The sequence below is a fragment of the Neolamprologus multifasciatus genome, chromosome 7 (assembly GCF_963576455.1).
Source record: "Neolamprologus multifasciatus chromosome 7, fNeoMul1.2, whole genome shotgun sequence".
NCBI lineage: Eukaryota > Metazoa > Chordata > Actinopteri > Cichliformes > Cichlidae > Neolamprologus > Neolamprologus multifasciatus.
The window spans coordinates 39,813,455-39,839,909 of record NC_140445.1 but is presented as its reverse complement, the minus strand read 5'-3'; the positions used below and the strand labels follow the sequence as shown (position 1 = coordinate 39,839,909).

At 41.9% G+C, this 26,455-nt stretch overlaps 3 protein-coding genes and 1 long non-coding RNA gene across 6 annotated transcripts; 1 reads left to right on the top strand and 3 right to left on the bottom strand.

Annotated features, from left to right (window-relative positions):
• Window positions 1-1,034: 1,034 nt before the first annotated feature.
• Window positions 1,035-3,404, bottom strand: cox5ba (cytochrome c oxidase subunit 5Ba). The gene is made up of 4 exons (XM_085167368.1): window positions 3,254-3,404; window positions 2,387-2,457; window positions 1,673-1,772; window positions 1,035-1,496 (listed from the first exon to the last, which is right to left on the bottom strand). Exons 1-4 carry the CDS (start codon window positions 3,348-3,350, stop codon window positions 1,384-1,386), a joined length of 381 nt encoding a protein of 126 aa, XP_085023494.1. The 5' UTR covers window positions 3,351-3,404; the 3' UTR covers window positions 1,035-1,383.
• A 595-nt stretch (window positions 3,405-3,999) lies between these two features.
• On the bottom strand, window positions 4,000-16,299 carry LOC146514870 (drebrin-like protein B). The gene is made up of 15 exons (XM_085167363.1): window positions 16,166-16,299; window positions 16,036-16,091; window positions 14,841-14,953; window positions 14,214-14,288; window positions 14,001-14,144; window positions 13,684-13,761; window positions 13,440-13,591; window positions 13,313-13,367; window positions 12,633-12,698; window positions 11,994-12,099; window positions 11,719-11,919; window positions 10,095-10,157; window positions 8,890-8,984; window positions 5,233-5,302; window positions 4,000-4,557 (listed from the first exon to the last, which is right to left on the bottom strand). Exons 1-15 carry the CDS (start codon window positions 16,246-16,248, stop codon window positions 4,421-4,423), a joined length of 1,494 nt encoding a protein of 497 aa, XP_085023489.1. The 5' UTR covers window positions 16,249-16,299; the 3' UTR covers window positions 4,000-4,420.
• A 22-nt stretch (window positions 16,300-16,321) lies between these two features.
• LOC146514869 (uncharacterized) lies at window positions 16,322-17,910 on the top strand. The gene is made up of 2 exons (XR_014875203.1): window positions 16,322-16,431; window positions 16,696-17,910. It is a non-coding gene; the product is annotated as an uncharacterized LOC146514869 (long non-coding RNA).
• dusp11 (dual specificity phosphatase 11 (RNA/RNP complex 1-interacting)) lies at window positions 16,975-25,204 on the bottom strand. Of its 3 annotated transcripts, none has more exons than XM_085167367.1 (9): window positions 24,403-25,204; window positions 23,852-23,927; window positions 23,631-23,762; window positions 23,285-23,408; window positions 22,775-22,829; window positions 22,644-22,696; window positions 20,395-20,470; window positions 18,996-19,127; window positions 16,975-17,661 (listed from the first exon to the last, which is right to left on the bottom strand). In XM_085167367.1, exons 1-9 carry the CDS (start codon window positions 24,408-24,410, stop codon window positions 17,313-17,315), a joined length of 1,005 nt encoding a protein of 334 aa, XP_085023493.1. In that variant the 5' UTR covers window positions 24,411-25,204; the 3' UTR covers window positions 16,975-17,312. The 3 variants fall into 3 exon arrangements, with proteins under 3 accessions (XP_085023493.1, XP_085023490.1, XP_085023491.1); XM_085167364.1 differs by having other exon boundaries at window positions 24,437-25,203; XM_085167365.1 differs by lacking the exon at window positions 24,403-25,204 and adding an exon at window positions 24,240-24,394.
• Window positions 25,205-26,455: the final 1,251 nt, after the last annotated feature.

Genomic DNA, 26,455 nt, shown 5'->3' with positions numbered 1-26,455 from the left:
TAATATTGGCCATATTATATTTACATTACCATAGTGAGATGACTTTATTCTCATGAACAACATTAACTAATTATTATTTACTAGCTAATCTTAAATGACTGTTCAGTACAGAAATGAAGCCCTTGAATCATGTTTTACAGTCCTGTGGTCTCAGCCTCAGATACTCAACTAATCAAAGTGATGTCATGACAAAAATGATTGACCAACAAAACAATTTTCTCCTTCATTTCTGTCAAACAAAGCTGTATGTAACGTGTCTCGCGGTTAGTATCATGGTTGCCAGGCAACCTGAACAGCGCGACGAAGCATATACCGTCCCATTTCACACGCCTCTCACTTCCGCACTTCTCGTACTTATAGTACGCACCGTACGTAGTACGCGTAGTGCGCGTACTTCAAGCGTGCAGACCCTGAAATGGGACACAGCCGTTGAGAAAGTAATTTATCCATTTAAATCAGCTGTGATGGGTCAAGGACACATCTAAAACCTGCAGGGACACCGGCCCTCGTGGACTGGGATTGGAGTCCCCTGCTCTACAGTCTCTGTAGAATCTGATTATCAGGACTGTGATTAATTGTTGTATGTTATTTATTGTTGTATGAAGCACATGGGTGAGAGGCAGTTACACAGAATTTCAGTGTGTTTTGAAATTATTACTGTAAACATGCTGAAAGTATGCACTGCTTAAATATACTTAGTGTAATAAGGAATTTCCTGTGTAACCTGACTGCTCACCTCCTTATTCTAGTATTAAGTATTTGTAGGTAAATATGATTACACGGTAACTTAATATAAAATAAGTTTCTTATTTAATCACAGAGGAATTAGGCCTTCAGTCATGTGCTGCATTATATAGTGTGACCTTGTTTTTCAGGCTCAGTGGGACGTACACTACAGTCCCGTCATCACAGCGTCATCACTGCCACATGCTGCCGTTCTGGTCATTATTATGACAGCATGTCGATTATGAACAGCTGCTGCTGCTGCATCCGTGACATCATAAATATGGTAATAAAAAGACTGAGTCAGCTGATTCAGGATAAACAGATCTTTATTGTTAAAGGAACAGTTCACTCAAACTACAAGCACAAGTCTAGAAGTTTGATGTAAAACACATTAATCATGGTTAACTATGAAAAACAGGAAGTTACGTTTATTGCTGCTCCTGGGAAATGGGAGGAGTGTAACGTGTGCAGTACAGTTGTGTGTGTGTAAACTGACTGAATGGAAATGTCTGAAGAAACTCTTTGTTCCCCGAACGTGTCTGATCCCGAGTACATGTAACGTGTAAGCAATGACTGATGAGGTCAGCAGGTACGTCAAGTAGGAGACGGCGAGAAGCGGACAGTGCCGCTTCCTCCGCAGGAGGAGGTGGTGGTGAGTTAATGGGGGAGTTCGTGGGGAACCAGCTTGTAGTGGGAGCCGCAAGATGGGCAGCGCTGGGCCTCACCCTCGTGGAGCCAGAACCAGACCACGGCCGTGTTGTCCTCCTCACCTGCACACAGGAAACTAGGTGAGAGCGGTGCCACCTGCACGTCACACGCACGCTCAGGTTTCCCCAGTGAGGATTATGCCCCGCCCATCTTTGAGCCCGGGGCAAAGTTTAACCCTTGCCTGAGAAAGCCGTGGCTGACACTCACACACGCTTACAAACAGGAAACAACAACTTACACACACATCCCACAATCCTCTTGTTCGTGATGGAGGGAACCAGGTGGGGGTCAGCCTTGGAGCCTGCATAGTGCTTTGGCTTCATCATGTTGTAGGGGTCCTACAGGAGGGGGAGGAGTCAGGTGAGTCGGGGCGTGACAGTATTCAACATCAGTTTCATTTCAAAATTCATTGTTCATCAAGAACGATTCACACGACTCAGAGGCTGACCTCAGATCAGCTGAGGCTGAGCTGCAGACTTTATATTAATATTTGAAAATGAGCCGAGCAGCGAATATACCACAAAATAATTATTAATCATTAATAAAAAGGCAAAACACAGAAAGCTAATGTTAATCAAATAACTGCTATATGAAAATAAACAAATAACCGAGAATAACTTAACAAATATTAATACAAACTTAAACAAGCCCAAAAATACTAAAAAGAAATATTTTTTTGAGTAACAAAATCAGTAACTACTCCAAATAAAAATGTTTTATAGTTTTGCTGAAATATGTCGACACACCGATGGCTTGAGTCTGCTCGTTTCTCCTCAGATTTGATGTTTCATGATTTTAATCTCGATTTAATTTCTGGTCTGTGTGAAATATTGTGTTAAGATGAATCCGCATCACGCTCTTCTTTCTCTACTGCTGTTTTTTTTTAACTACGTTTTTCATGTTTCTGGAGCACATGATGTCAGAATTCCTGTGTGTTGGTATGCTGTCTTACCTCGCCCTGTTTCATGGCCTTCATGATGACCTTTTCCAGCCCGGTGGCCTGCTCCTCATCAGTGGGAATCCCTGTGAATAGCACAGTGTGATTAACAAGCTTCAAAGCAAACACTGATCATCAGAACAGGCTAATGTGTGGACTTCCTGTGGGTCACATGACTACAGCACACGTTATTACAGGTTCTTATGACCTCAGTGAGTTGCTGAGTTTGTGAAACCTAAAGAAGCACGTGTTTCTCTCACAGACATGAAAACATCTCAGTGTAAAACTGAAATGTTTGATCTGATGTTTTCATTCACGTCACTCTGATTCACTTCATTGATCATCGTCAGTCATGGTCACACACAGCACCTTAAAAATGCATTGATCGTCGCCTTTAGCTGTTCCAGACTACATACAAATTATTCAGGTTTCTGGGAAACTCTGCAAGTTAAAATGGTATGTTTATCGATACCATTACAATCTTACTGATCACTTCGATCGGCAAACCAGACCAATGACAACTTCTCATGTGTTTAATCTTCATACCGATGAGACGTTCAGGGACCTTCAGGGAGAAGGTTAAAATATGACACGTTAATTGTTTCAGATATAAAATATATTTTAGGTTTTAAATCTCACCGTATTGACCGTCATGATTACTAAATTCTGATATATTAAGACTTTTTAAATCTACAAGTCAAACAATCAGCCAACACACGGTTTTTAATAAATCGCAGGATATTAACATGAAGTCTGATCCGAGAGGAGCCGTCACCAGGATAGGAAGCGGTCGGCGTCCTCCGATCTCCCCGCGGATTAGACCCTCTCTAAGCCGCCTGTTCCCGGTGGGTTCCGGGTGTTCTGTGGCGGCTCGTGGCTCACCTCCTGCCGCCATGCCGCGGCTCAGAGCGGGGGTCCGCGCGGAGCGGCAGGCTGCCGCGGCTCTAACGGCGGAGCGGAGCAGTAACCTTGCAGCCATTTCTCCTTCTTCACTGTCAGGGAGGCCGGGCGCACTGAAATGACGTCAGAGTCGCAGCGTGCTGCTTTAAAAAAACAAACAAACTTTATTCAGCACAAATAAAGTAACAAGGAAACAGCTGGTCGTGGAAAGATAGTTATCGATGGTCACAGCCTCGTACTATAAAGAGGATGGATGATGGATCACAGGACGGATGATCAGTTCGTTTCATCCATCTCATCTAGGCGTTTGTAGAGATTACAGCAAACATGGCAGTTTGTCTTGAAACAACAATGATCATCTCCACATTTCAACTTTATTCTCAAAATACTTGACTTTTCTTTTCTTAATGTGGCCCTGATACTCCTTCCTACAGTACAGTCTGCTCAAATCAGGTAATAAAACACAAAAGACAGATATTATGAAACATGACAACATTAAAACCAAGGACTAGGATTAAAGAAAATACATGAAAATATTGTAATAAATATAATATAATAAATTAAATTAACGTTGACATAGATATTTAAAAGAGGTATGGAAATAAAAATAATTAAAAAACAGGGGAACTGAAGAACTTTTCTGACAAAGAAAGTTTTCATATTTGAAACTCTTCTGACTGGAGAGCAGTTCTTCCCACATTTTCAGACACTCCAAACTATCTGGACAAAATAACTGTTTTGTAAGAAAGTCAGTGACTGCCTGAAGAACACAGGAGCATCACCACATGCTGTGTGTCCTCCTTGAGATGCTCTGCAGGCCCCCTCTGAGGTCCATAGTCCCAGTCTCAACTGAAATGCCACCTGTTCACTGAGGCCTTTGAGTTGTGTGTGTAAAGCAACCTTGAGTTTATTAAAAGGCTCTATATGAACCTAATTTATGCTTCTTATTAATTAGTAAGACTGGCCAAGCAGAAGAAAAGAAAAATAAGAGCAATATCCAAACTGCACTTGAAAATGACTATTTATTGTTTACTGGTTTTTACAAAGGTTTATTAATTCAGTGATACTGAACAAGTTAATGTGAGTAAAATATCCATCTGAAACACCTACAGCTTTATTAAAATTAACAGGACAATGAGCCAATGACAACTAGATAAGCTCCACATAATTAGCCGGGAACATGCCGTATTCCCCATCAGGTCCAACACCTCTCCACCAACCCTCATCCAGCATTTCTATCTGAGTAATAATGTCATCGGGGTCAAAGGTGATCTCAGTGTCATCCGCTGTGAGGAAGAGGAAAGAGAGAAAACTCAGTTAAACTAAAGGTTTATCTAGAAACACCTTTCAAGAGTTTCAAGTTTCAAATTACAAGCATTTTTAAAAAAATAAAATAAAATAAAAAAAAAAATGAAAGAAACTGTTCTGTATACTCTACTTTAGATCTGTATGTAAAACAACAACATTTCAGTGCTTCATCAGGTAAATGTGATAAATAACCAAACTGGATGGCTTACTGCACTGTAAGGTACAACAGCTCTTTCCAAATGTAAAGACCACTGCAAGCTTATTTCACATCCAAGAAAAAGTATTATCCTGTTTTTACAGATTTGATTTGATCTTCTTGATTCATTTATTGAGATTCATCCTTCTTTAACAGCTTTTCCCCTGTGACAGTCAAAGGTTCATTTAAACACTTTCCCTCAATTAAAGAATACAGAATACATTTTGGTCAAATATTTGCAGGTAAATTTATAAAAAAAAATAAAAAAATGTGGAAACTTAACTAGTTAAGCATTTAATCATTAATGAGATCAGTATGGTGAACAACACTCGGGACTCTTTCCAATTTCATTCAGACACGTTAGACCACAAGACGCGATGGTCCTCAGTAGTCACAGAGAAGACGACAGACCCCACAACTACCAAAAACATGAAGGTATGTATGTGTGTGTACGTACCGGCCTGGTAGTCGTACAGAGCTCTGGCACAGATACCTTGTCCACTGCCATCCCAATTAATACCATCAGCCTGAAATTCAAAAACAGCTAATTAACATTTAAACAGTATTTTTAAATGATTTCATTCAATAACTTTTTACTCAAACACTGGAGGACCAAATCTGCCAGAAGAGATTAAATACATGAATCACCTCAATAAATAGGCCTTCAAATATAGGTATTCATTAACTTAGAAGCCAAGAACTTACAGTGGCTTGCAAAAGTATTCGACCCCCTTGAACTTTCCACATTTTGTCACATTACAGCCACAAACATGAGTCAATTTTATTGGAATTCCATGTGAAAGACCAATACAAAGTTGTGTACATGTGAGAAGTGGAACGAAAATCATACATGATTCCAAACATCTTTTACAAATAAATAACTGAAAAGTGGGGTGTGCGTAATTATTCAGCCCCCTGAGTCAATACTTTGTAGAACCACCTTTTGCTGCAATTACAGCTGCCAGTCTTTTAGGGTATGTCTCTACCAGCTTTGCACATCTAGAGACTGAAATCCTTGCCCATTCTTCTTTGGAAAACAGCTCCAGCTCAGTCAGATTAGATGGACAGCGTTTGTGAACAGCAGTTTTCAGATCTTGCCACAGGTTCTCGATTGGATTTAGATCTGGACTTTGACTGGGACATTCTAACACATGGATGTGTTTTGTTTTAAACCATTCCATTGTTGCCCTGGCTTTATGTTTAGGGTCGTTGTCCTGCTGGAAGGTGAACCTCCGCCCCAGTCTTTTGCAGACTCCAAGAGGTTTTCTTCCAAGATTGCCCTGTATTTGGCTCCATCCATCTTCCCATCAACTCTGACCAGCTTCCCTGTCCCTGCTGAAGAGAAGCACCCCCAGAGCATGATGCTGCCACCACCATATTTGACAGTGGGGATGGTGTGTTCAGAGTAGGGATGGGTATCGTTTAGGTTTTATCTGATACCGGTGCCAAACCGGTACTTTTGAAACGGTGCCGGTGCTTAAACGGTGCTCGAACCGGTGCTTAAAGAATGGAGAACACAAGCTTTGTCCAAAAACAAAAAGCTTTGTCATGTTCAGCTGTTTTTTTGTAAAAAGATAACAATGTTAGCCTTTTCTGCAGCTATAGGGCATATATGGTATCACTCTTGGCTGGAAGCAGTGCTTAAACAATGGAAAAAACACAAAGTTGTCCAAAAACCTCATGTTTAACTGTTTCCCACTTTTTCTTTGGTCATTTTAGCCTTTTTGGCCAGGGTGAAGGGAGTATCTGCCATCAAACAAGAAGGCAGCCGCATGTAGCTATGATGATGTTTGCTAGTTCACCTTACATGCATTAATTTAATAACGTGGTTAGCCTACTCAACGTAAATTAAACACGAACAACATTAAGCTACTCACGCAGAGAAGAACGGCTGCTGCTGCCATCATCATCCTCATCATTTCTGCTACACTGGCAGGGCTAGGGGCCAGGACTCTACTCTTCAGCTTTTTGGGGGATGTTGCTAACTCTAGGTCCGATAACAGGCACCACACCTGCAGTAGATGCGCTCGGTGTGAGGTCTCGCAGCAAGCTATCAAATACGGCGCATTTCTCGGCTTTTAAAAAAAGACGCTATGCGTCGCCAGGTGTTTCATCGGATTTCAGGTGTTACCTCCTTTCCACAGTATCAGCTTAAAGCACTTGTTGCAGGCTGCTGAGTTTGCATATTTTGCTGTGAAGTACAGCCAGACTTTTGACCGCTTCGTCTTGGACATTTTTAATCTGTAGCTCTGCTCTAAAAGAACGTACGTACCTGGACCCGCCTACTATCCCCGGAAACGTAAAATGATTGGCTACAATTCGAAGTGTATCACATCTCAGGAAAAAAAAGCACCGAAATAAAGCACCGAAATGTGCGCTGCTTTTCGGTCTGGTTACTACCGTTTATGTCAGAACCGGTGCCATCATGGCACCGGACACCGGTACCCATCCCTAGTTCAGAGTGATGTGCAGTGTTAGTTTTCTGCCACACATAGCGTTTTGCATTTTGGCCAAAAAGTTCCTATTTTCATCTGACCAGAGCACCTTCTTCCACGTGTTTGCTGTGTCCCCCACATGGCTTATGGCAAACTGCAAACGGGACTTCTTATGGTTTTCTGTTAACAATGGCTTTCTTCTTGCCACTCTTCCATAAAGGCCAACTTTGTCCAGTGCACGACTAATAGTTGTCCTATGAGCAGATTCCCCCACCTGAGCTGTAGATCTCTGCAGCTCGTCCAGAGTCACCATGGCCTCTTGGCTGCATTTCTGATCAGCGCTCTCCTTGTTCGGCCTGTGAGTTTAGGTGGACGGCCTTGTCTTGGTAGGTTTACAGTTGTGCCATACTCCTTCCATTTCTGAACAATTGCTTGAACAGTGCTCTGTGGGATGTTCAAGGCTTGGGAAATCTTTTTGTAGCCTAAGCCTGCTTTAAATTTCTCAATAACTTTATCCCTGACCTGTCTGGTGTGTTCTTTGGACTTCATAGTGTTGTTGCTCCCAATATTCTCTTAGACAACCTCTGAGGCCGTCACAGAGCAGCTGTATTTGTACTGACATTAGATTACACACAGGTGCACTTTATTTAGTCATTAGCACTCATCAGGCAACGTCTATGGGCAACTGACTGCACTCAGACCAAAGGGGGCTGAATAATTACGCACACCCCACTTTTCAGTTATTTATTTGTAAAAAATGTTTGGAATCATGTATGATTTTCATTCCACTTCTCACGTGTACACCACTTTGTATTGGTCTTTCACGTGGAATTCCAATAAAATTGATTCATGTTTGTGGCTGTAATGTGACAAAATGTGGAAAAATTCAAAGTTGAGCTGCCAAAGATGAGCTCATTCTGAATCTAATGGTACCAATATATCTGAAAAAAGTTGGAATGAGAAAACAAACATCTGGAAAAGTAAACAGAAACAGCTGGAAGAGTATTTATTTAAACAGTGCTTCACTGCAAATTCAGAATTATTTCTTATGCTAAATGAAACATTTTCTGATTGAGGCATGTTCACAGTATGTTTCCCATTTCAAGGTTCTTTATTTGCCATTTGTGCATAAAACTAGCAGTCAAGGCACACTGGAATTCTTGTGCAGAGCACTTTCAGTCATAGTAAGCAAATTTTAGGGATTTTGCATTATTTTACAAAACACAATCCTGTTTATGATTTCTTTGGTTGAGGTGGGACACATTAAAAGGAATGACTGAAGGTTCAATCTTGGTGTCAGGGTTAAACATAGAATTAGATGCTCTGGTTTAGGTTAGTGTTTTGCTATGATTAAACTTGGGTATAACATCTTCAGAAAATTATCAAAACAAACACGCCTCCCCCTGTATCAGTTTATTCTAACAGAGAACAAATTTTAGCCGAAATCTGAGATCTAGTCATCCAAACAACCTCAAACAGCACTGCACTTACTCGAGACCACAGAGATACACCCACTAAGTCTCAGGTCTATTGGTCAGTTTTTGAGTCAGACACATTTCTCAAACTGTTAGTAAAAAGTTAAGGGAGGAATCAGAATCAAAATACGTTGTTAATTTCTAAGGAAAATATTTACTGGGAGTGTTGTACATGTAAATGTACTTATGATGAAGTGGACTTACTGCTGGTGCATGCTGGGAAACGTTTTGATACAGGTCCTCGTTACTCGGGGCTGAATGCGGTGCCATGTATGGATCATCTTGAGCTGGACTTCCCTCTGCACATTATAAAAATCACAAGTTTTAAATACTAGAGATGAAAAAGTGTTCTTTGTTTTCCAGGACAGTGAGAAAAGACACGAAAGTACCAACAGGATAAAGTATTAATACTCCAATTCCAGGAAAAGTACTAAGTATCACCACACTACAACCCTCAAAAAACAGAAGTTACAGAAATGTTACTATGAATTATGTTCCATAGTCTGAGATTCTGATATAGCCAGTGAACAAATCTATCTATCTAACCAGCGCTGTGCTACAATCGTGGTGTAACAGCTTTACAAACATGAAGGCCAACGAAACAAAAACCAAGCTGTGAGCTGTAAACATGATGGAGCAAACACAGAATAACCTCAAATTATTTCAGCTAACGTCCATCATTTGCTGCTGCAAACTCAAGAATTCACTGACTCACCAACTCTGACAGTGACTCTTACTCGATATGTAAAATAGTTCAAATTAATTAATTTTATTAACCAAAAATTTTGAAAACATAGCAAAGTCTAAACTTTAAACTGCTAAGTTTCCAGTATTTAACATATTTAATTACTTTTGTTTTTTTGTCTTTAATGTTTCAAACGTAAAAGCACCACTGAGGAAAAATTCATTAGTATTCACTTCACAGTGTTATAAATTTAATTTATAATGGATAAAAGTGACAATTTCAACTCTAATGTTTTCTAATGTATTCAGACTCTTTTCTGTGGTTTCAGATTGTTTTAGGTTTATTTTGTTTGCTTTAATTATTATTGAGATGTCTGTTATTTTTAAATTTACTGAACATTAGATTCATTGACTAATTAATGGAATTAAATTGATATGGTGTTGTTCTGCAGCTATTTTTAATTCATGTGTTTAAATCTCAGCTGCAGTTATAAGACTAAGAAAACTCTGAAATATAGTATACTAGAAGTATAAAGTATTGTGTAAATGTACTCGGAGTGATTTTTGTGGGTGTTGATGTTAGTGGCAAACTGATCTATAAAATATGGTCTTATAGGAAGAAAAAGATTTAAAAAAAAACCCTAATTCAAACTACTCTGATTATTGATAAATGATCAAAATTGCACAAAACAAAAGTTAAAATGAAATGACTTTAAAGTTCACACCTTGTGCAGCTTCATCTTCATCAAAATCATCTGACCACTCGTCTTCGTCACCATAACCAGCGTCTGTGTTTGCAGGAGGGACGTCTTACTTCATGTCATACACACAACAGGCGGGTATTTCACAGTTCAGGTCACTGATCACTAGGGATGGGTACCGGTATCCGGTGCCATGATGGCACCGGTTCTGACATAAACGGTAGTAACCAGACCGAAAAGCAGCGCACATTTCGGTGCTTTATTTCGGTGCTTTTTTCCTGAGCTGTGATACACTTTCTTCTTCCTTACATTTGTATTGGCGGTTGGCAAACAACTGAAAGGTGCATTACCGCCACCAACTGGTATGGAATGATACACTTTAGATTCTAGCCAATCATTTTAAGTTTCCGAGAATAGTAGGCGGGTCCAGGTACGTACGTTCTTTTAGAGCAGAGCTACAGATTAAAAATGTCCAAGGCGAAGCGGTCAAAAGTCTGGCTGTACTTCACAGCAAAAGATGCAAACTCAGCAGCTGCAACAAGTGCTTTAAGCTGATACTGTGATACTGTCAAAGGAGGTAACACCTCAAATCTGATGAAACACCTGGCGACGCATAGTGTTTTTTTTTAAAGCCGAGAAATGCGCCGTATTTGATAGCTTCCTGCGAGACCTCACACCGAGCACATCTACTGCGGGTGTGGTGCCTGTTATCGGACCCGGAATTAGCAACATCCCCCAAAAACCCGAAGAGGAGAGTCCTGGCCCCTAGCCCTGCCAGTGTAGCAGAAATGATGACGGATGATAATGGCAGCAGCAGCCGTTCTTCTCTGCGTGAGTAGCTTAATGTTGTTCGTGTGTAATTTACGTTGAGTAGGCTAACCACGTTATTACATTAATGCACGTAAGGTGAACTAGCAAACACCATCATAGCTACATGCAGCTGTCTTCTTGTTTGATGGCAGATACTCCCTTCACCCTGGCCAAAAAGGCTAAAATGACCAAAGAAAAAGTGGAAAACAGTTAAACATGAGAGGTTTTTGGACAAAGTTTGTGTTTTTTTCCATTGTTTAAGCACTGCTTCCAGCCAAGAATGATACCATATGCCCCATAGCTGCAGAAAAGGCTAACATTGTTATCTTTTTACAAAAAAACAGCTGAACATGAGAGGTTTTTGGACCAATTTTGTGTTTTCCATTCTTTAAGCACCGGTTTGGGCACCGTTTAAGCACCGGCACCGTTTCAAAAGTACCGGTTTGGCACCGGTATCGGATAAAACCTAAACGATACCCATCCCTACTGATCACTTAAATTAATACATAAAAAAAGGTTTCCAGACTCAACTTTTTCAGCTGATTCATATCCAAAGGAAATATCAGTGTTATATCAGAGTTTTCTACTCATCACACAAATCCACTCCTAAATTTGAAAGTATTTTTAACAAAGCTTAAAATTTAAAAATAAAAAGCCACCTTGGTTCTGACTGGCTAACTTCTGGACGCCTGCTGAAGGCCAGCAGTTTTGTGAGAACTGTGAGAACAACGGTTACTCCACAAGACTTACTTTATTTTTTATTTCTGTTCTACACCAAAGAACTGTGGTTCCTTCTGGGCACCTCCTGCAGTTGAAAAGCTGCCTCAATATGTCTCACCTGCAGGCTGCACAGGTGAGTGTGCCCTCTCCGGTGCTGTAGTGGAGGCAGGTGCAGCATGTGAGACAGGCAGCACAGGTAAAGCAGATGTAATCAGAGACAGGGGGGTCACTGCTGGAGGAGAGGATGGTGGAAACCGAGGCTGAACCGGGACGTCTCGCTCAAACGATTTCTGCGATAGAAACGGACTCTGCAGCCTCCCTGCAGGGGGAAACGTGAAGGTGAACCACCACCATCATCATCATCCTCATCATTATCATCATCGTGTTTCTTACCGGGTCTGGAAGCAGCAGGTGTGTCGCCAGCATCAAAGCTCTGCTCCTTCTGCTTGAAGATGTCTCTGGGATTAAACGCTCTCTGAGAAATCAGAGATTTCGCCTCCTGTGAATAAAACTGGGTCACATTAAAGTAAAGAGGTAGGATCCTACACTTCCCTCAATGCAACTCTTCAGCCTTTGTAATTCAGCTCTTCCTGTTCATTTCAATTTGGCTTACAGTAAAAAAATGTAAAGGCTTCCAGGCTGTAGAACTAAACATGTGAAGCAGACTACAGTTCCCATGATGCGTCTTGGTGGGCAACATCCAATCACAGAGCCAAACAAATGTGAACAGATCACCAAGAAAATCCTCATTTCTCTAGTTTTAACATCTTCAGATTGAATCATTGTGAATTCTCAATTAAAATGTGTTTGCTATGAGAACATCATGTCAGCTGCTGAGGCTCATGGGTAATGTAGTATCCAGAGCCATCCACCCAGCTGAGCAAAAATGAAACTGGAATAACAAAAAAGTTAAACCTGTGTGATAATTTTTTTATGTTTCTGATGCTGTGTGAAAATAAATAATGAACATTTAGAGGGAGAAACAGGAGCAGATATTACGTTACAAGAATTTATGGTCAAAATTGCGCTCACGTTAGCTTTCTGCACCGAGGCAGCAGTGGAAATTCCCGTCATCTTCCTGTTCTCCAGCTGCTCATTCTGAAATACAGAAATCATTCATACATCACGTTAAATATAATTTTAACATCACACAACACAGACTTCTCTGCCTCAGTGATTTGCCAAAAGGATTTAAAATCAAGTTTCAATAAAGAAATGACTCATAATCCAGTATTTTTTACTTTCTTAATATGTTTTTTATTTATTTATGAAATAAATACACAAGTTAGCTTATCCTTTAAAAGTTAAAAACATCTTTCTCTTACCCTCAAAATCAATTACTTAACTAATATCTATGTCATTATTATTGGGTAATTTAAAAAATGTTACCCTTTCCATTATTTCCTGTTTATTTACTTTTCATTATCTGAAATAGTTTTCAGTTTAATAACTTCTTTTATGTTTGAATTTATTCATGTGTACTTCAGGATATTTGCCCCTTTATATTTCTGTTTATTTCTGTTTATAATTTGTTTTTAAAAAAGGGGTTAAATAGTAATGTTGAATATTGTTTTTTATATTGTTTGTGATCAAATAAAAACTGTTGTTTTCCAAATTTGATTTATTTTTAATTTATCAGGAGCAGTAATGTGATGCTGGCTGGGCTCATAAAATCAACCGAATCAGGATCAATGAGCTGAAGCTGAGCTCACCCGACGCTGCTGTTCCTGCTCTCGCTCCTCGTCCTCCCGCTGCTTCTGCCGGAGCCTGAAACACAAAATACTTGAAGTGTCTTCTTCATGAGTTTCTGTGATTTTGTGTTTTGTGTGTCTGACTCACTTCTCCTGTTCGATCTGCTGAGCTCTCTCTCTCGTTATCCTCTCCCTCTCCTTCGACTGTCTCTCCTCCATGTCCCTCCTCTCCCTCTCCGCCTCCTGCCTCTCCTGTTCCACTCGAATGTTTTCCTCCTTTTGACGCATTTCTTCATCCCGCTGAAGGAGAAGAAGAAGAAATAGAGAGTGGTGTGACTTTGCTGACTGAAACCTGTGGTACAATCTTGGCGGACTCGGAGTTGAAACCGAACCTGAGCTTTGACCCAGAAGTCGTCCTTGTTGATTTGTTGGATTTCCTCGACAGCGTTGACTTTGCGGTACACAGAACCCTGACGACAGAAAAGGCTCAGGGATTATAACAGAAATGTCCTGTTTTTCTTCTCTGTGCGCAACCCTGATTATTTATTCTTTATTTCAGAGTTTTCTCCCTGTAGACAGAAGTGTTTGAGCTGTGAAGAAGATCTACATTAATGTTCATGCAGGGGTAGGAGTGCACTGTGAGATGAAATATTGGCTTATTGGATGGTAAAACGAGGCTGTGCTGCCGATTCAGGCGGCGTGATCTCACCACGGGTCCTCTGGGAACGTCTCTGTACTCCTGTGTTTGCTTGTGGAAGTTAAAGTTAGCGCCGGACGCTTTGGCCACTTTGGCCAAGATGGTTTCTGGGTCCACGTCATCCTCCGCACGGGCGTTTACAGTCACATGGGCTCCCTGTGATGTCACACATGTTAATGATGCAGCTCTTCACAAACATTAACAGGAAAAAGAGGCCAGACTCACCTTCAGGAAACCTGCTATGGTGCTCACGTGATTGGCACACTGTCCTTTCCGAGAGTCCTTCACACCTTCACCTGTCTTAGAAAACAAAAATCATCCATTCAATCCTGTGAATGTGGCATCCTTTTATCACTCGACACTAGTAAGTAAAGTCAAGTAAAGTCTGCAGCGCTCTCTACAGGATCTCAGAACTGGACTGTTTAGCCTCGCAGACTCTGCCAGACTTTAGGAGGAAGTCGGAGGGCTCGGATGGCATGTCATCGTTAGATGACATACCATGTTCTGACTGTAGGATCGAAGATGGAGTGAAGTGGACATATAACTATGACCTACTCGGTGGCTAGGCTAATATGAACACATCAGCAGGCTGAAGATGGAGGACGGGGGTTAAAAAAAGTACATGTTGAGGGGCTTCCTGTCATGTGACTGGAAGATGCTGAAACCAGCCAAACTTCACCCCAGGGGTCTGAGATGATCCGTCCACAGCATGAACTCACTTATTAATGGTCTGGATTACTCACTGTGAAAAATTCCTGAGCTCCACGTCCACACTGAAATCTTCAGATGTTTGTGGTTTTCAGAAAAAAGAAAAACTTCAGGAAAAAAACTTTGAGTTAAAGTTGGTCTTACCCAGTTTATGAGGATGTATTTGGGCAGTCCAGAATTTGGGTCCCTGACTCGACAGAAAGCGTACATCACCTTCCCGCTGTTCAGCTCCTCCACCATCTCCTCCAACCCTCCATCTACACAAAACACAAAGGAGAACATGATCTCATTTAGATCAGACCACAGACACCTGAAGGCCAGACTGGAGATCAGAAGGTTATGAGGGTGGCTTACGCTGGTGTTCCTGCGCACGTCCTGTGTAACACATAAAGAGGTCAGTGCTGCACGAAAAACCCTCCACAGCTTGTTGGAGACATTCCTCTGACACTCTTAATGCCGGTGATGTCATTGCATCATTTCTCAGCTGCACAAACCAGTTTGGAGCGCTGAGCAGCACTATCTTATCTGTGTACACGCCAGCTGTACCAGCGTTCACAGCCGTGAGCCCAGTGGTTTTCTTTGCTTTCACTTGCAGTTATATTTCTCTATATTTCTCGCCTCTGCTCCATTCTGCTGAAACTTATTGGTACATCACAAGATGTAGCCGTGGCTCAGCTGTGGAAGCTGAATGCTTGTAATAACCAAGCTGTTAATGTTTGCTTCATATTTAATAATAAGTTTTTAGTGTATTAGGGCAAACACCACTCTGCATGTGGTCAGTCTGCTCCTGGATTTTAACCTGAAACCCTCAGAAACAGAAAACACTCTGGGAGCAGACCAGAGGAGTCAAACATAAGGCCTGGGGGCCAGAATCAGCCCAGTAAAGCCTCCAATCCGGCCCCCAGGAGGAGATAAATGTTTTTTGCTGCTGACGCTAGAAATGTCTGTTTATACAGTTGGTCCAAACAAAGGACATTTTCTGTGATGAACACAACTTTGTTTTATACTCTCGGACAGTCTGGATGAGTGTATGTCTTACAGTCATGATGATCATCACGTGGAAAAAGCTGAACTTGGTTGTCTTACATTAGGAAGTCTTAGGGACAGACTGCAGCACTGCTGAAAAAAGTCAAACTGAGGTCAAGAAACAGGGTGGAATGCAAGAACACCTCAAACATCTCCTCAGGTTCAAACACAGCAGGAAACCAGCAGAGAGAAGAGTCAGAGAGGAAGGGCAGCAAAGAACACAGGATCTGACCTTCAAAATAAAACAGGAAGTGAGGGGAAATCCACAGGAAATAAATTCGGAGGGATCAAAAGTTTGGATCCAAGTGCTTACCTCCTTTCTGTGCCACTCGGAGGTTGTTGGTGTTTCCTTCGTAGGTGAACAGTGCCCTGAAACAGACAGACAGGTGTGGGTGTGCAGCAGATGTAGGTGTGGACAGACACACAGGTGAACTTTATCTCACCAGTCTGTGTTAGACTTGCCGCTCACCACCTCCTCATAGGCGGCCATCAGCATGGCTCCATTCTTGCTCAGATTAACAGACATGTTCCTCCACAGCACGGCAGCAGCGACCCAGCAGTACTGTGGCAAACCTCCCACAGGCACCAACTCAGCTCAGCTCTGAGGAGACTAACCGGGTGGGTCGAAGGACCCAAACCTGACTGACCGCATTCTCCCCAGGTGACTCCTCCCACCTACACACCTGTGCTCAGCAGCAACAGGACACAGGTGAGTGTATCACGTGACCCTCTGCAGCAGGGAGTGTGTGTGTGTGTTACAGTGAACAGGGTGTGATCTGTGTTATTGTTGGCTTATTGGGGGCGGAGCTTGCCATACCTGCTCACCTGAGTTTCTGTTTTGTTTTTTTACAGAAAGGAAAAAAACTTGAAAACCTTCAAAAAGCACAAAAACAAGTGAAACCAGAAGAAACGTGATAAATGTTCTTCAAAAAAACCCAAACAAACCCACTGCTACGTCTTTCTGTTTCTATAGCCTCACCCATACGACCCCTCCCATCTGAGGCAGACAGCAGGTTAACGAGACTATGAAAGCCACGATCAATGGAGCTCTGACACCAGTATTCACCATGGCAACAGGTAAACACCGAGCAGCTCCTCGTTTGAATCATGTGGCATTTATCTCACAAACAGGAGAGACTGAAGGTAGAAACATGGACTCAGACTGTCCACAGTTCAGTGAGCTCACAGACGCCCGACAGAGCGCTCAGGTCACACCACTTCATACCAGTTTATAATTTACTGACACACAACATTTTCAGCTTTCATTTAATAAAACAAGCACACAAACAACATGTTTCATTTTCTTCTTATTCACTCGTGAAAACATGAAACTTTAAATCACTCTCCACTCTTCACCCTGAACTCTGACCTTCAGACATGTGGTACACACACACGCACATCAAATGTCAGTCTTGGAAGCTAGAGCGAGGTTATCAAAGTAATAATGATGACATTTGAACTGCGCTGTGATTGGCTGAAGTGGACTTCAGCAGCGTTAATTTTAATTCCTGTTTAAATATTCTCATTCAAACACTAACGTCCTTAAAAGGCCACATCACCTGTGTCCATTCTTCTTCTATCAAATAAAATCTAGTGGTCGTATCCACTTGCTCTGCCTCCCTGTATATGTCTGCTGTCGCTGTGTCTCATTTGTGGCCCCGCCCACTCCTCCTCAGGCACTCCATAGCCTTCAGCAGTCCAGCGTGGTGAGTAGCGAGGGAGGATCGGAGGAGGAGTTCTCCACGTGTCCAGCGTTGCGGCGCGTGGCCTCCACTGAGGGTTCCCCACACGGCTATCCTCCAAGTGTGGCGGTCTCCTCCACTGATTATCCGCCTGAGGACGTGTCCATCGATACGGGTTGGGCGATGGCGGAGGAGGGGGGAGAAAGTCACGTTGAGGAGGGTGGTGATGAAGATGGACGTTCCCTCGTCGTGGAGGTCTTTTTTCATTTGGAAAAAAAAAGAAAATATTTTTATTCATATTCTTAAATATATGGAAAATTTATATATTTTTGTGTTATTTAAGAATATACACACACACACACACACACTCTCTCTCTCTCTCTCTCTCTCTCTCTCTCTCTCTCTCTCTCTCTCTCTCTCTCTCTCTCTCTCTCACTCACTCACTCACACACACACACACACACACACACACACACACACACACACACACACACACACAAACAAAAGATTATATTTCAGTCATTTAACCCTTTAAGACCTACCATAGAACCAAGTCCGCCAGAGCTTATATTATATTTTTACATGTTGTAGTGCAATTTTTGGGAGCATTTCAAGTTGCTATACATCAATACAACCATTACAGCCTAAATTTTACTAATATGTCTGCATTAAGTGCATAGTAATTACATAAAGTGCAGAAAAGTGCAATAAACTACAAATTTTTTTTAAATCATTTTGTTTTTTTAACATATATTTCTAGTTAGAGAAATTTAAGAGGCTTATCCCTCAAAACTGTAAATACAAAAAAGTTGCACAAAATAGTTTCCCACCACAGGAAATGTATTTTAAGTGTCTTCATAGTTTTAATTTTGAAATACACCAATTTTTGGTGTATTTCAAATACACCGTTTTTCAGGAAAAATGAAAATAAATATTATAATGCAAATTTGCAAAAAAACAACATATGCATCAAAATAAACTATTTCCAGCAGTGCAATTTGAGTTCTAAGCATCCCAGAAACGACACAGAAAGTCATAAAGTCAAATATAACTTTTAAAAACACCAGTATAGGCTCATAAGACCCTGATGGTAAAAACTACATTTCCGCAAAATGACATCATGTCCGGTTTCGGGCAGGTCATGGCGGACATGCAATCATTCGCGCTGATGTCTGTTTCAATGTGGGAAGTGTTACGAACAGCTGATCGGATCGGCAAAGCATGTTTCTGGAATATTATGTTTTTGTTGCTGCAAGTGCTTTTTATGCAGTTTTTGCAAAGCTATATGTGGAAGGAAACTGTGACCTAGGACAAGCTGATGGCATAAGGTGTAAGTACAACTCCTCCAGTTTCATATGCAAAAAAAATTATTGCGCTAGCTTGCGTGGTTGCAGTTCTACCTGGATTTAAAAATAGTTACGCAAAACGGAGCGTTCCCGCTCCGACCGGCTTTAAAGGGTTAAAAAACTTTATTCACTTCTGTAATGAGTGAATTTGAAAGCAGCAGGATGTAATGATGATTCTCTGACGTTTATTAAACTTGGTTCCTTCCTTCTATGACTGATGAACATATTCAGGTGTGTCGTCCTACCTGTGGTGCCAGAACTTTTGAGCGTGTGCGCGCCTCTTCTGATCGCAGTCATCGCTTGGCAAGCTGGAAAGCGGGCGATGAACAGCTTGACCTTTCATTTGCTCCTGCTCCACCTCCTCCATCCCTTCGTTACTGTGACAATGGACCAGAAAGAGTCAGGAACCAATCAGAGCGCAGCAGTTAGTCGGCATGGCGACTCAGAGCAAGACGAAAATGACAAATGTAAATACAATTTCTAAAAGCGAGCTTAGACTGTGGTTAAAAATATATCAGATATGTATTTCTAATATTTTATTTGTACTGTAATAAATAATCAAATAAAATTGAAGAACATTCATTTTTCCTCAAAAGAAACTTTCAAAAACACTTCGAGTATGGAAATGTGTTGATTGTTCTTTGATGAATAATTTGAGATATTTACATTTTTAAATGTTTTTGTCGTGTTTTAGTATTTTTTCTCTTCATTTTTAATATTTTTATTATTTCATAGCATCCATCCATCCATTCACATCCGCTTATCCTTTTCAGGGTCGCGGGGGGCGCTGGAGCCTATCCCAGCTGTCATAGGGCGAGAGGCGGGGTACACCCTGGACAGGTTGCCAGTCTGTCGCAGGGCTAACACACAGAGACAGACAGCCACATGACAGCGCTCACATTCACTCCTATGGGCAATTTAGATTTTTCAATTAACCTATCCCCACTAACTGCATGTCTTTGCACTGTGGGAGGAAGCTGGAGTACCCGGGGAGAACCCATGCAAACGCATAGCAGTTAAACACAAATATTTTAAAATTTTCTATGAAAACCGCTGCACCATTTAAATATTTTGAATTCATTCTGATTATGAAAACACATGAAGGGAATTTCTGTTGATATTTTACAACATTTTAAACTTCCTTTAACCCTTATATTCATAATTTATACTGCAAAACAGTCTAAGTCCCCAACTTTTTTTGAGCCCTGTACCAGTTTATGTCCGACAATATTTTCACGGACTGACCTTTAAGGTGTCGCGGACAAATACAACAAAAGGAAACTAGTACCGGTATTAAAAAAAATACGATTTATTCGTAACAGACGGGAAAAGACCCAGAGAAACCGAGTTAACGATAAAAACAACTTAAAAAATAACGATAAAGACCCCCAAAAATCCCAAAAAACCATACATTTCACACCCGAGCCTCAACTCTTGCGGCCCAGCCCAGGTGTTGGGGACTGCTGCTGTAAAATATTTGAGACTGTTTAATATTCTTTTTTTTTGGCTGTTATTTAATTTTTTTGTTTGCTACAAAAAAATTAAAGTTGAAACATTTTTGTCTTTGGGATATTTCTAAAGAGTCTGTCTGCTGATTTTGAATAATTCGTGTGGGTGGGTGCAGTGAGTGGAGAGGAGCCTCACCTCCTCCTGCGCCCGTGCTGCAGGTCATGCAGGTAGTTCTGTCTCTCGATGGCGTGACCGCGGGATGAGTTAAACACTGCAGAGAGAGACGATGCTTACACATGCTTCACACGTGAAATATGAACAGTGTTGGGAAGGTTACTCTTCAAATGTATTCCACTACAGATTACAGGATACATGCCCCAAAATGTATTTTGTAACATATTCAGTAGGGCTGGGTATCGTCACTGATTTCTAGAATCGATTCAATTCCGATTCACAGGGTCCCGAATCGATTCGATCCACGATTCGATTTAATTCGATTCGATTCGATTTAATTCGATTCGATTCACTTTGATTTGAATCTGGGAAATTTTGACAGTCAGAAATATTATAATTCAGATCAGTACATTTACATATTTTTGTATCTATAAAAAGGAAGCTGACACACCAGGACTTTATCAAAGGTGTGAGCATCACAGCAGAGGCCTTTGTGTCAAAGTAGCTGAGGATAAAACAGAAAAACATGAAGGAGATTTTCCTGTTCTGGGATTTTATAAAAATTTTCTGCAGTAGATCAAAAACGAAAGAAAACCATTAATCAACACATGAACATTACCTCTGAAGTTACAGCGGTTTTATTAGAGACAAGGCTGAGCGTTTTGCATTTTGCATAATTTTAAAAAGTTTAAATTTGTTCGGTATTGAACGGCAGAAATTAGGTTTTATTTTCGGAAGTATATAAAACGAGCGCTGTAAACTACGGTAGACTTGTGCGTAACAAGCAAGCGAATAATGCAGAAAACAGTACGGAGAGAGAGAGGGAGAGAGAGCGCAAGAGAGCGAGCATGCGAGAGAGAGCTGTGCATCGTGGTCGAAGCAAAACAATAAAAGTCAGAGTGAATTCATGACGTTGTTTATGTGAAGCCTAGTTTGGATCTTCTTTTGCTGCTGCTTCAGTCAATATTGTTTGGAGAGAGATAAAACTAACAGCTTTAGAATCAGCGCATAAAGGGCGTGAACACAAAGCGCGGCCCGCTGACAGATCAGAATCAGCGCGCTGTCGGCTTTCAGCCCCGACTGTGAGAAAGGCAACATCTCACTGATTCTGATCCGCGGTTGGGCTGTGTGTTTAAGTCTTTGTGCAGAATCCATGTTCCTGCTCTCATTTACTGTCTTAGCTGTTTGGTGGTTGTTGAAATTTTGTGAGATTTCACCAGAGATTCTGGCATTTCGGGCAAAATAAATTTATATTAAAAAATCGATTCAGGATTTTAATGAATCGATTTTACGTTATCCAAGCCAGAATCGATTTTAATCGATAAATCGATTATAAAAACCCATCCCTAATATTCAGTTACGTTACTCAATGAGAGTAACATATTCTGAATACTTTGGATTACTTAATATATTATCATGCTGTTTACAACTACATGAATGTACTATTGCTGTGATTTATTACTATTACTGAAGGCTACTCGCCATACCAATACCAACTAGATTTTTAAATCTTAATACAAAATGAGTAACAGTAGGGTGAACATTAGGTAAGGCTGCACTTTTTGCATGATCTCGTATAGAAAACTATTCCGCGCGTATATAAAACAGGTCCGCGGCTCCGATCCGTAGTAAAGGGACCTCTGGCTAATACGTCAGGTTCATGTCGGGCTAGTAGCCGAAAACTAGCTTTACTTTTTGTCTGGGTCAAGTTTGCTAGCGAGAGACAGAGAGAGGCGTTGAAAGGCTGCTCCAACGGAACTTATTGTTTCAGAGGAAAACACGAACACGGTGTACAGTCGAGTCTTAATAGCTTACTTACAACTGGGCTCGTCAGGCACTCTTCTTGGCTGCAGTGGTTATTATTATATTTACATGCTTCCGTCTCCCTTTTCCGGTGGGTCATTTGTTGAATAATAATTAAAAAAAATATTTTTTCACGTCATTATGCGGCTGCAAGTAGTGGTGACATGGGCCGTGAGATTGAGAAACAGGCATTTGAGCCTCTTAATGTGTGTTTTGTTTGGGTTTCCACTGGCGGGGAATTACCAAAAATAGAGAGGGCATAGTCTAACATATGAAACAGGAAAAGACGGCCGTGTAATCCCTTTATTTCAACAAAGTAACTGTATTCTGAATACCACCTTTTTAAACGGTAACTATAACAGAATACAGTTACTCATATGTTGTATTTTAAATACGTAATGCTGATACATGTATTCCATTACTCCCCAACACTGAATATGAAATGTGGACACGAGAAGCCGACTCACGCTGCACCGCCTCCCTGGGGTCCATCCCATCCACGTCAATCAGATACCTGCAGGTGAAACGTGGCAGTTAGATCCCGCCCACACCCTTGAGTCCAGCCAACCAGCAGGCTTAAGTTTGTACATACCTGCAGATCAGGTACCCGGTGCGGTTCAGGCCATGGGTGCAGTGCACTCCGATCAGCTTATCTGCAGGAGACACAAGTCACAGTTAGAGCTCAGATCGCACTTCTTCTTCTACTGTGGTTTCCTGTTAAAGGACACCATGCCAATCGCACACGATCTCATTCATGCAAAGCCTAAAAGTCATGTGACCTCAGCCAGCATGACGGGTTTGATTGAAGCAGGAAACCAGCAGCTCCTCGTCATATGACTGCTTGAAATCTGACCCATCAGCTGCCTGCGAGCCTGAAGTCCCTGCAGACGTCCTCCTCATCGGAAGAGGAGAGCTCCTGTGAGACAGCAGCTGATTAAAATGCTCAGAGCTGATTTTGTTCCCAAAAGTCCCCAAATCTAAAATCTGAGCAGCCTCAAATCTGCAAAACATGGCAGTCATGCAGGAGCAGCAGAGCAGCAGGAAGTGAAGGAGGAGATCAGACTTAAACCTGTGTCAGCGAGGGAGGTTCACATTAGCTCGCTCTCACCGTTCTCCTTATTCTCCCGCAGGAAGCTGTGGACGGCGCGTTTGAAGCTCAGGATGGTGTCATCACTGGGAACCTCGTGACCTCGCGTTAAGATCTTCACACACAGCAGGGACCTGGGAATGTCCTACACACACACACACACACGCACGCACGCACACAGAGTTTACTTTATCATCATCAAAAAGCTGTAGTTCCTCTAATGTCCAGATAAGGCTCTGAAAGAGAGTGAACGCCTGGAGAACTGCGTGTCTGTGGTCAGGTGGAATAATAGCAGCATAATCAATAACACTGATCAGTAAACACAGACTTAATCGATTTGTCTATAAATGCAGGACCTTGTGCTCACCTCGAGCCTGTAGTAACGTGTGGTGCAAGTGAGGTCGATGATCAGCCCAAGCTCCTCCTCCTCGCTGCTGACAGCATCTAGCAGCTCCCAGGGGCCAAACACATCAGAGTGCGGCAGCTGGCGGTTCAGAGACTGCACAGAAGAAGAAGAAGATGATGATGATGGCATGAGTGACGCTGAACAAGGCATTTGTGGGGAAGAAGCTCAGATGACACCCTGACCTGCTTCAGAGGAACTTTGAAGGCGATGAATCGAGTCCCGCGGAGGCGTTTACCAACCGGCGAGTAATCGAGCCACCTGCAGGACACGAACAGTCAGTCAGAATTGTCATGGAAACCTGAAGATGCCCGATTCTTACTTCTACTGCCGTTACTCTCACCTGAGAGAGAACTTTCACAAAAACATCTCAGTTTAAAGACATGGTTATAGATGTTCAAAGCTGAATTTTTTTTTAATAATCTTTAGAAATAATCCACACGTGTTTCCTTTGCAGGCGTGGCTGCTTGATGATCAGATTACACATGAACGCTCAGTGTAAAAGAAGCCTTTAAACGTCACATCGGTGACGTCATTATGATCATGCGCTAGATGTTTATTATTTATATTTACCTGCGGGTCATTATTTGTTTACGTGTGTGATGACGTATTCGCAGTTACTCGTAAGACCGTGCGCTGGTCATGAGGACACACAGCAGCAGACTGGGGGCTCTCAGGTTCATGAAGCTGTTATTAATAACCGTCTTTGTAATAAACCCCGGACTCTTAGTTATACCTGTGCATGCGCGGAGCTGTAGGCTGACACGCACCTGTCAGGTATGCCGTTCTTCTTCGCGAATCTGGACATGTCTCCACTGCTAGACGTTAGAAATAAAAGAGTAAAAGCATAAACCCAGCGGAAGTCCGTCTCTGACCACGTGTCTCTGCCACGGCGACTCGGAGCCGGACCACAGCTCCTCCGCCGCTGTGTCCCTCCGCTCGGGGGTAAAAAGCCGGATTAGGTTATGCTGTGCTCTGGACGCTGTGCGGTGTCGCTACCCGATCCGTACCCCGCATGCGCAAATCTTACGTCACTTCCTCTCTTTGCCAGCATTGCGACATTCAATATATTTGAACGATACGGTTAGCGCCCAGTTAGCTCCTAGCATTTCTCAACAGCTCTGCCTCCTTTTCGACTATCGGGACATTTAAACAATGGATAATCCGTATACAAGCAAATTCATGCTTTTCTCCTCAACAGAGAGCGTCCCCCGACTGAACAACAGCGCCGTAAAATAAGAAGAATAGCGCCTAATTACAGACTTAATAATATTGACTTAGCAATGTGTCACGTGAAGATTCAGCAGCCAGATTAAGTGTTTACTGACAATTAACAGTGATAGCCGATATCATCATCACTATTCCAGTCAATCCTCTCCACACAGACAAGCATAAACACACTCGACTATCACTAAATCAAATTTAACACACGTTTGCAATGACGCCAATTCAGTTTATAATAGGGTTCATTCGCTCGGTCAGCAGGTGGCAGTATCCTCGTACACTGGGGAGTAAACTGCCATTAAATGAACAGAAGAAGAAGAAAACATCTGCACATGCGCGTAACTATCTTTTTATTTTTCGTTTTTGTCTACATTGTACTGAAAAGCTTCATCATTGCAAACATTTTAGGGATTTACTCATTATTCTTAACATCTTAACAGATACTCTGACCCATAACTATCGTAAAACGCTACGACCGGAAGTAGACACCTTTCGCGCATGCGGGGTACCGATCGGGTTTCCGGTACGGATCGGGTAGCGAATCGGAGCAGTTGTCACTACCCGATCCGTACCGGAAACCCGATCGGTACCCCGCATGCGCGAAAGGTGTCTACTTCCGGTCGTAGCGTTTTACGATAGTTATGGGTCAGCGTATCAGTTAAGATGTTAAGAATAATAAGTATATCTTAAAATGTTTGCAATAATGAAGCATTTCAGTACAATGTAGACAAAAACGAAAAATAAAAAGATAGTTACGGATCGGGACTCCCCGATCCTTACTGCGCATGTGCAAAGTCGGACCGTACAAATCGGGTCTACCCGATCCGTACCGCGCATGTGCAGATGTTTTCTTCTTCCTCTGTTGGTTTAATGGCAGTTTACTCCCCAGTGTATGAGGATACTGCCACCTGCTGACCGAGCAAATGAACCCTATTGTAAACTGAATTGGCGTCATTACAAACGCGTGTTAAATTTGATTTAGTGATAGTCGAGTATGTTTATGCTTGTCTGTGTTGAGAGGATTGACTGGAATAGTGTTGATGATGTCCGCTATCACTGTCAATTGTCAGTAAACACTTAATCTGGCTGATGAATCTTCACGTGACACATTGCTAAATCAATATTATTAAGTCTGTAATAAGGCGCCATTCTTCTTATTTTACGGCGCTGTTGTTCAATCGGGGAACACTCTCTGTTGAGGAGAAAAGCATGAATTTGTTTGTATACGGATTATCCATTGTTTAAATGTCCCGGGCAGTCGAAAAGGAGGCAGAGCTGTTGAGAAATGCTAGGAGCTAACTGGGCGCTAACCGTATCATTCAAATATATTGAATGTCGTAATGTTGGCAAAGAGAGGAAGTGACGTAAGATTTGCGCATGCGGGGTACCGATCGGGTTTCCGGTACGGATCGGGTAGTGCAGTGTGTCGCAGCAGAGGGGGGATTCTGGGAAGATGGCGGAGTGAGCAGTTGAACTTGAGTGGGCTCCGAGACGTTTCCTGAAAAGAACCTCCTTTATGTCTTGACCGCAATCAAGTGAACCGGAATTAGAAGCAGACTAGTTAT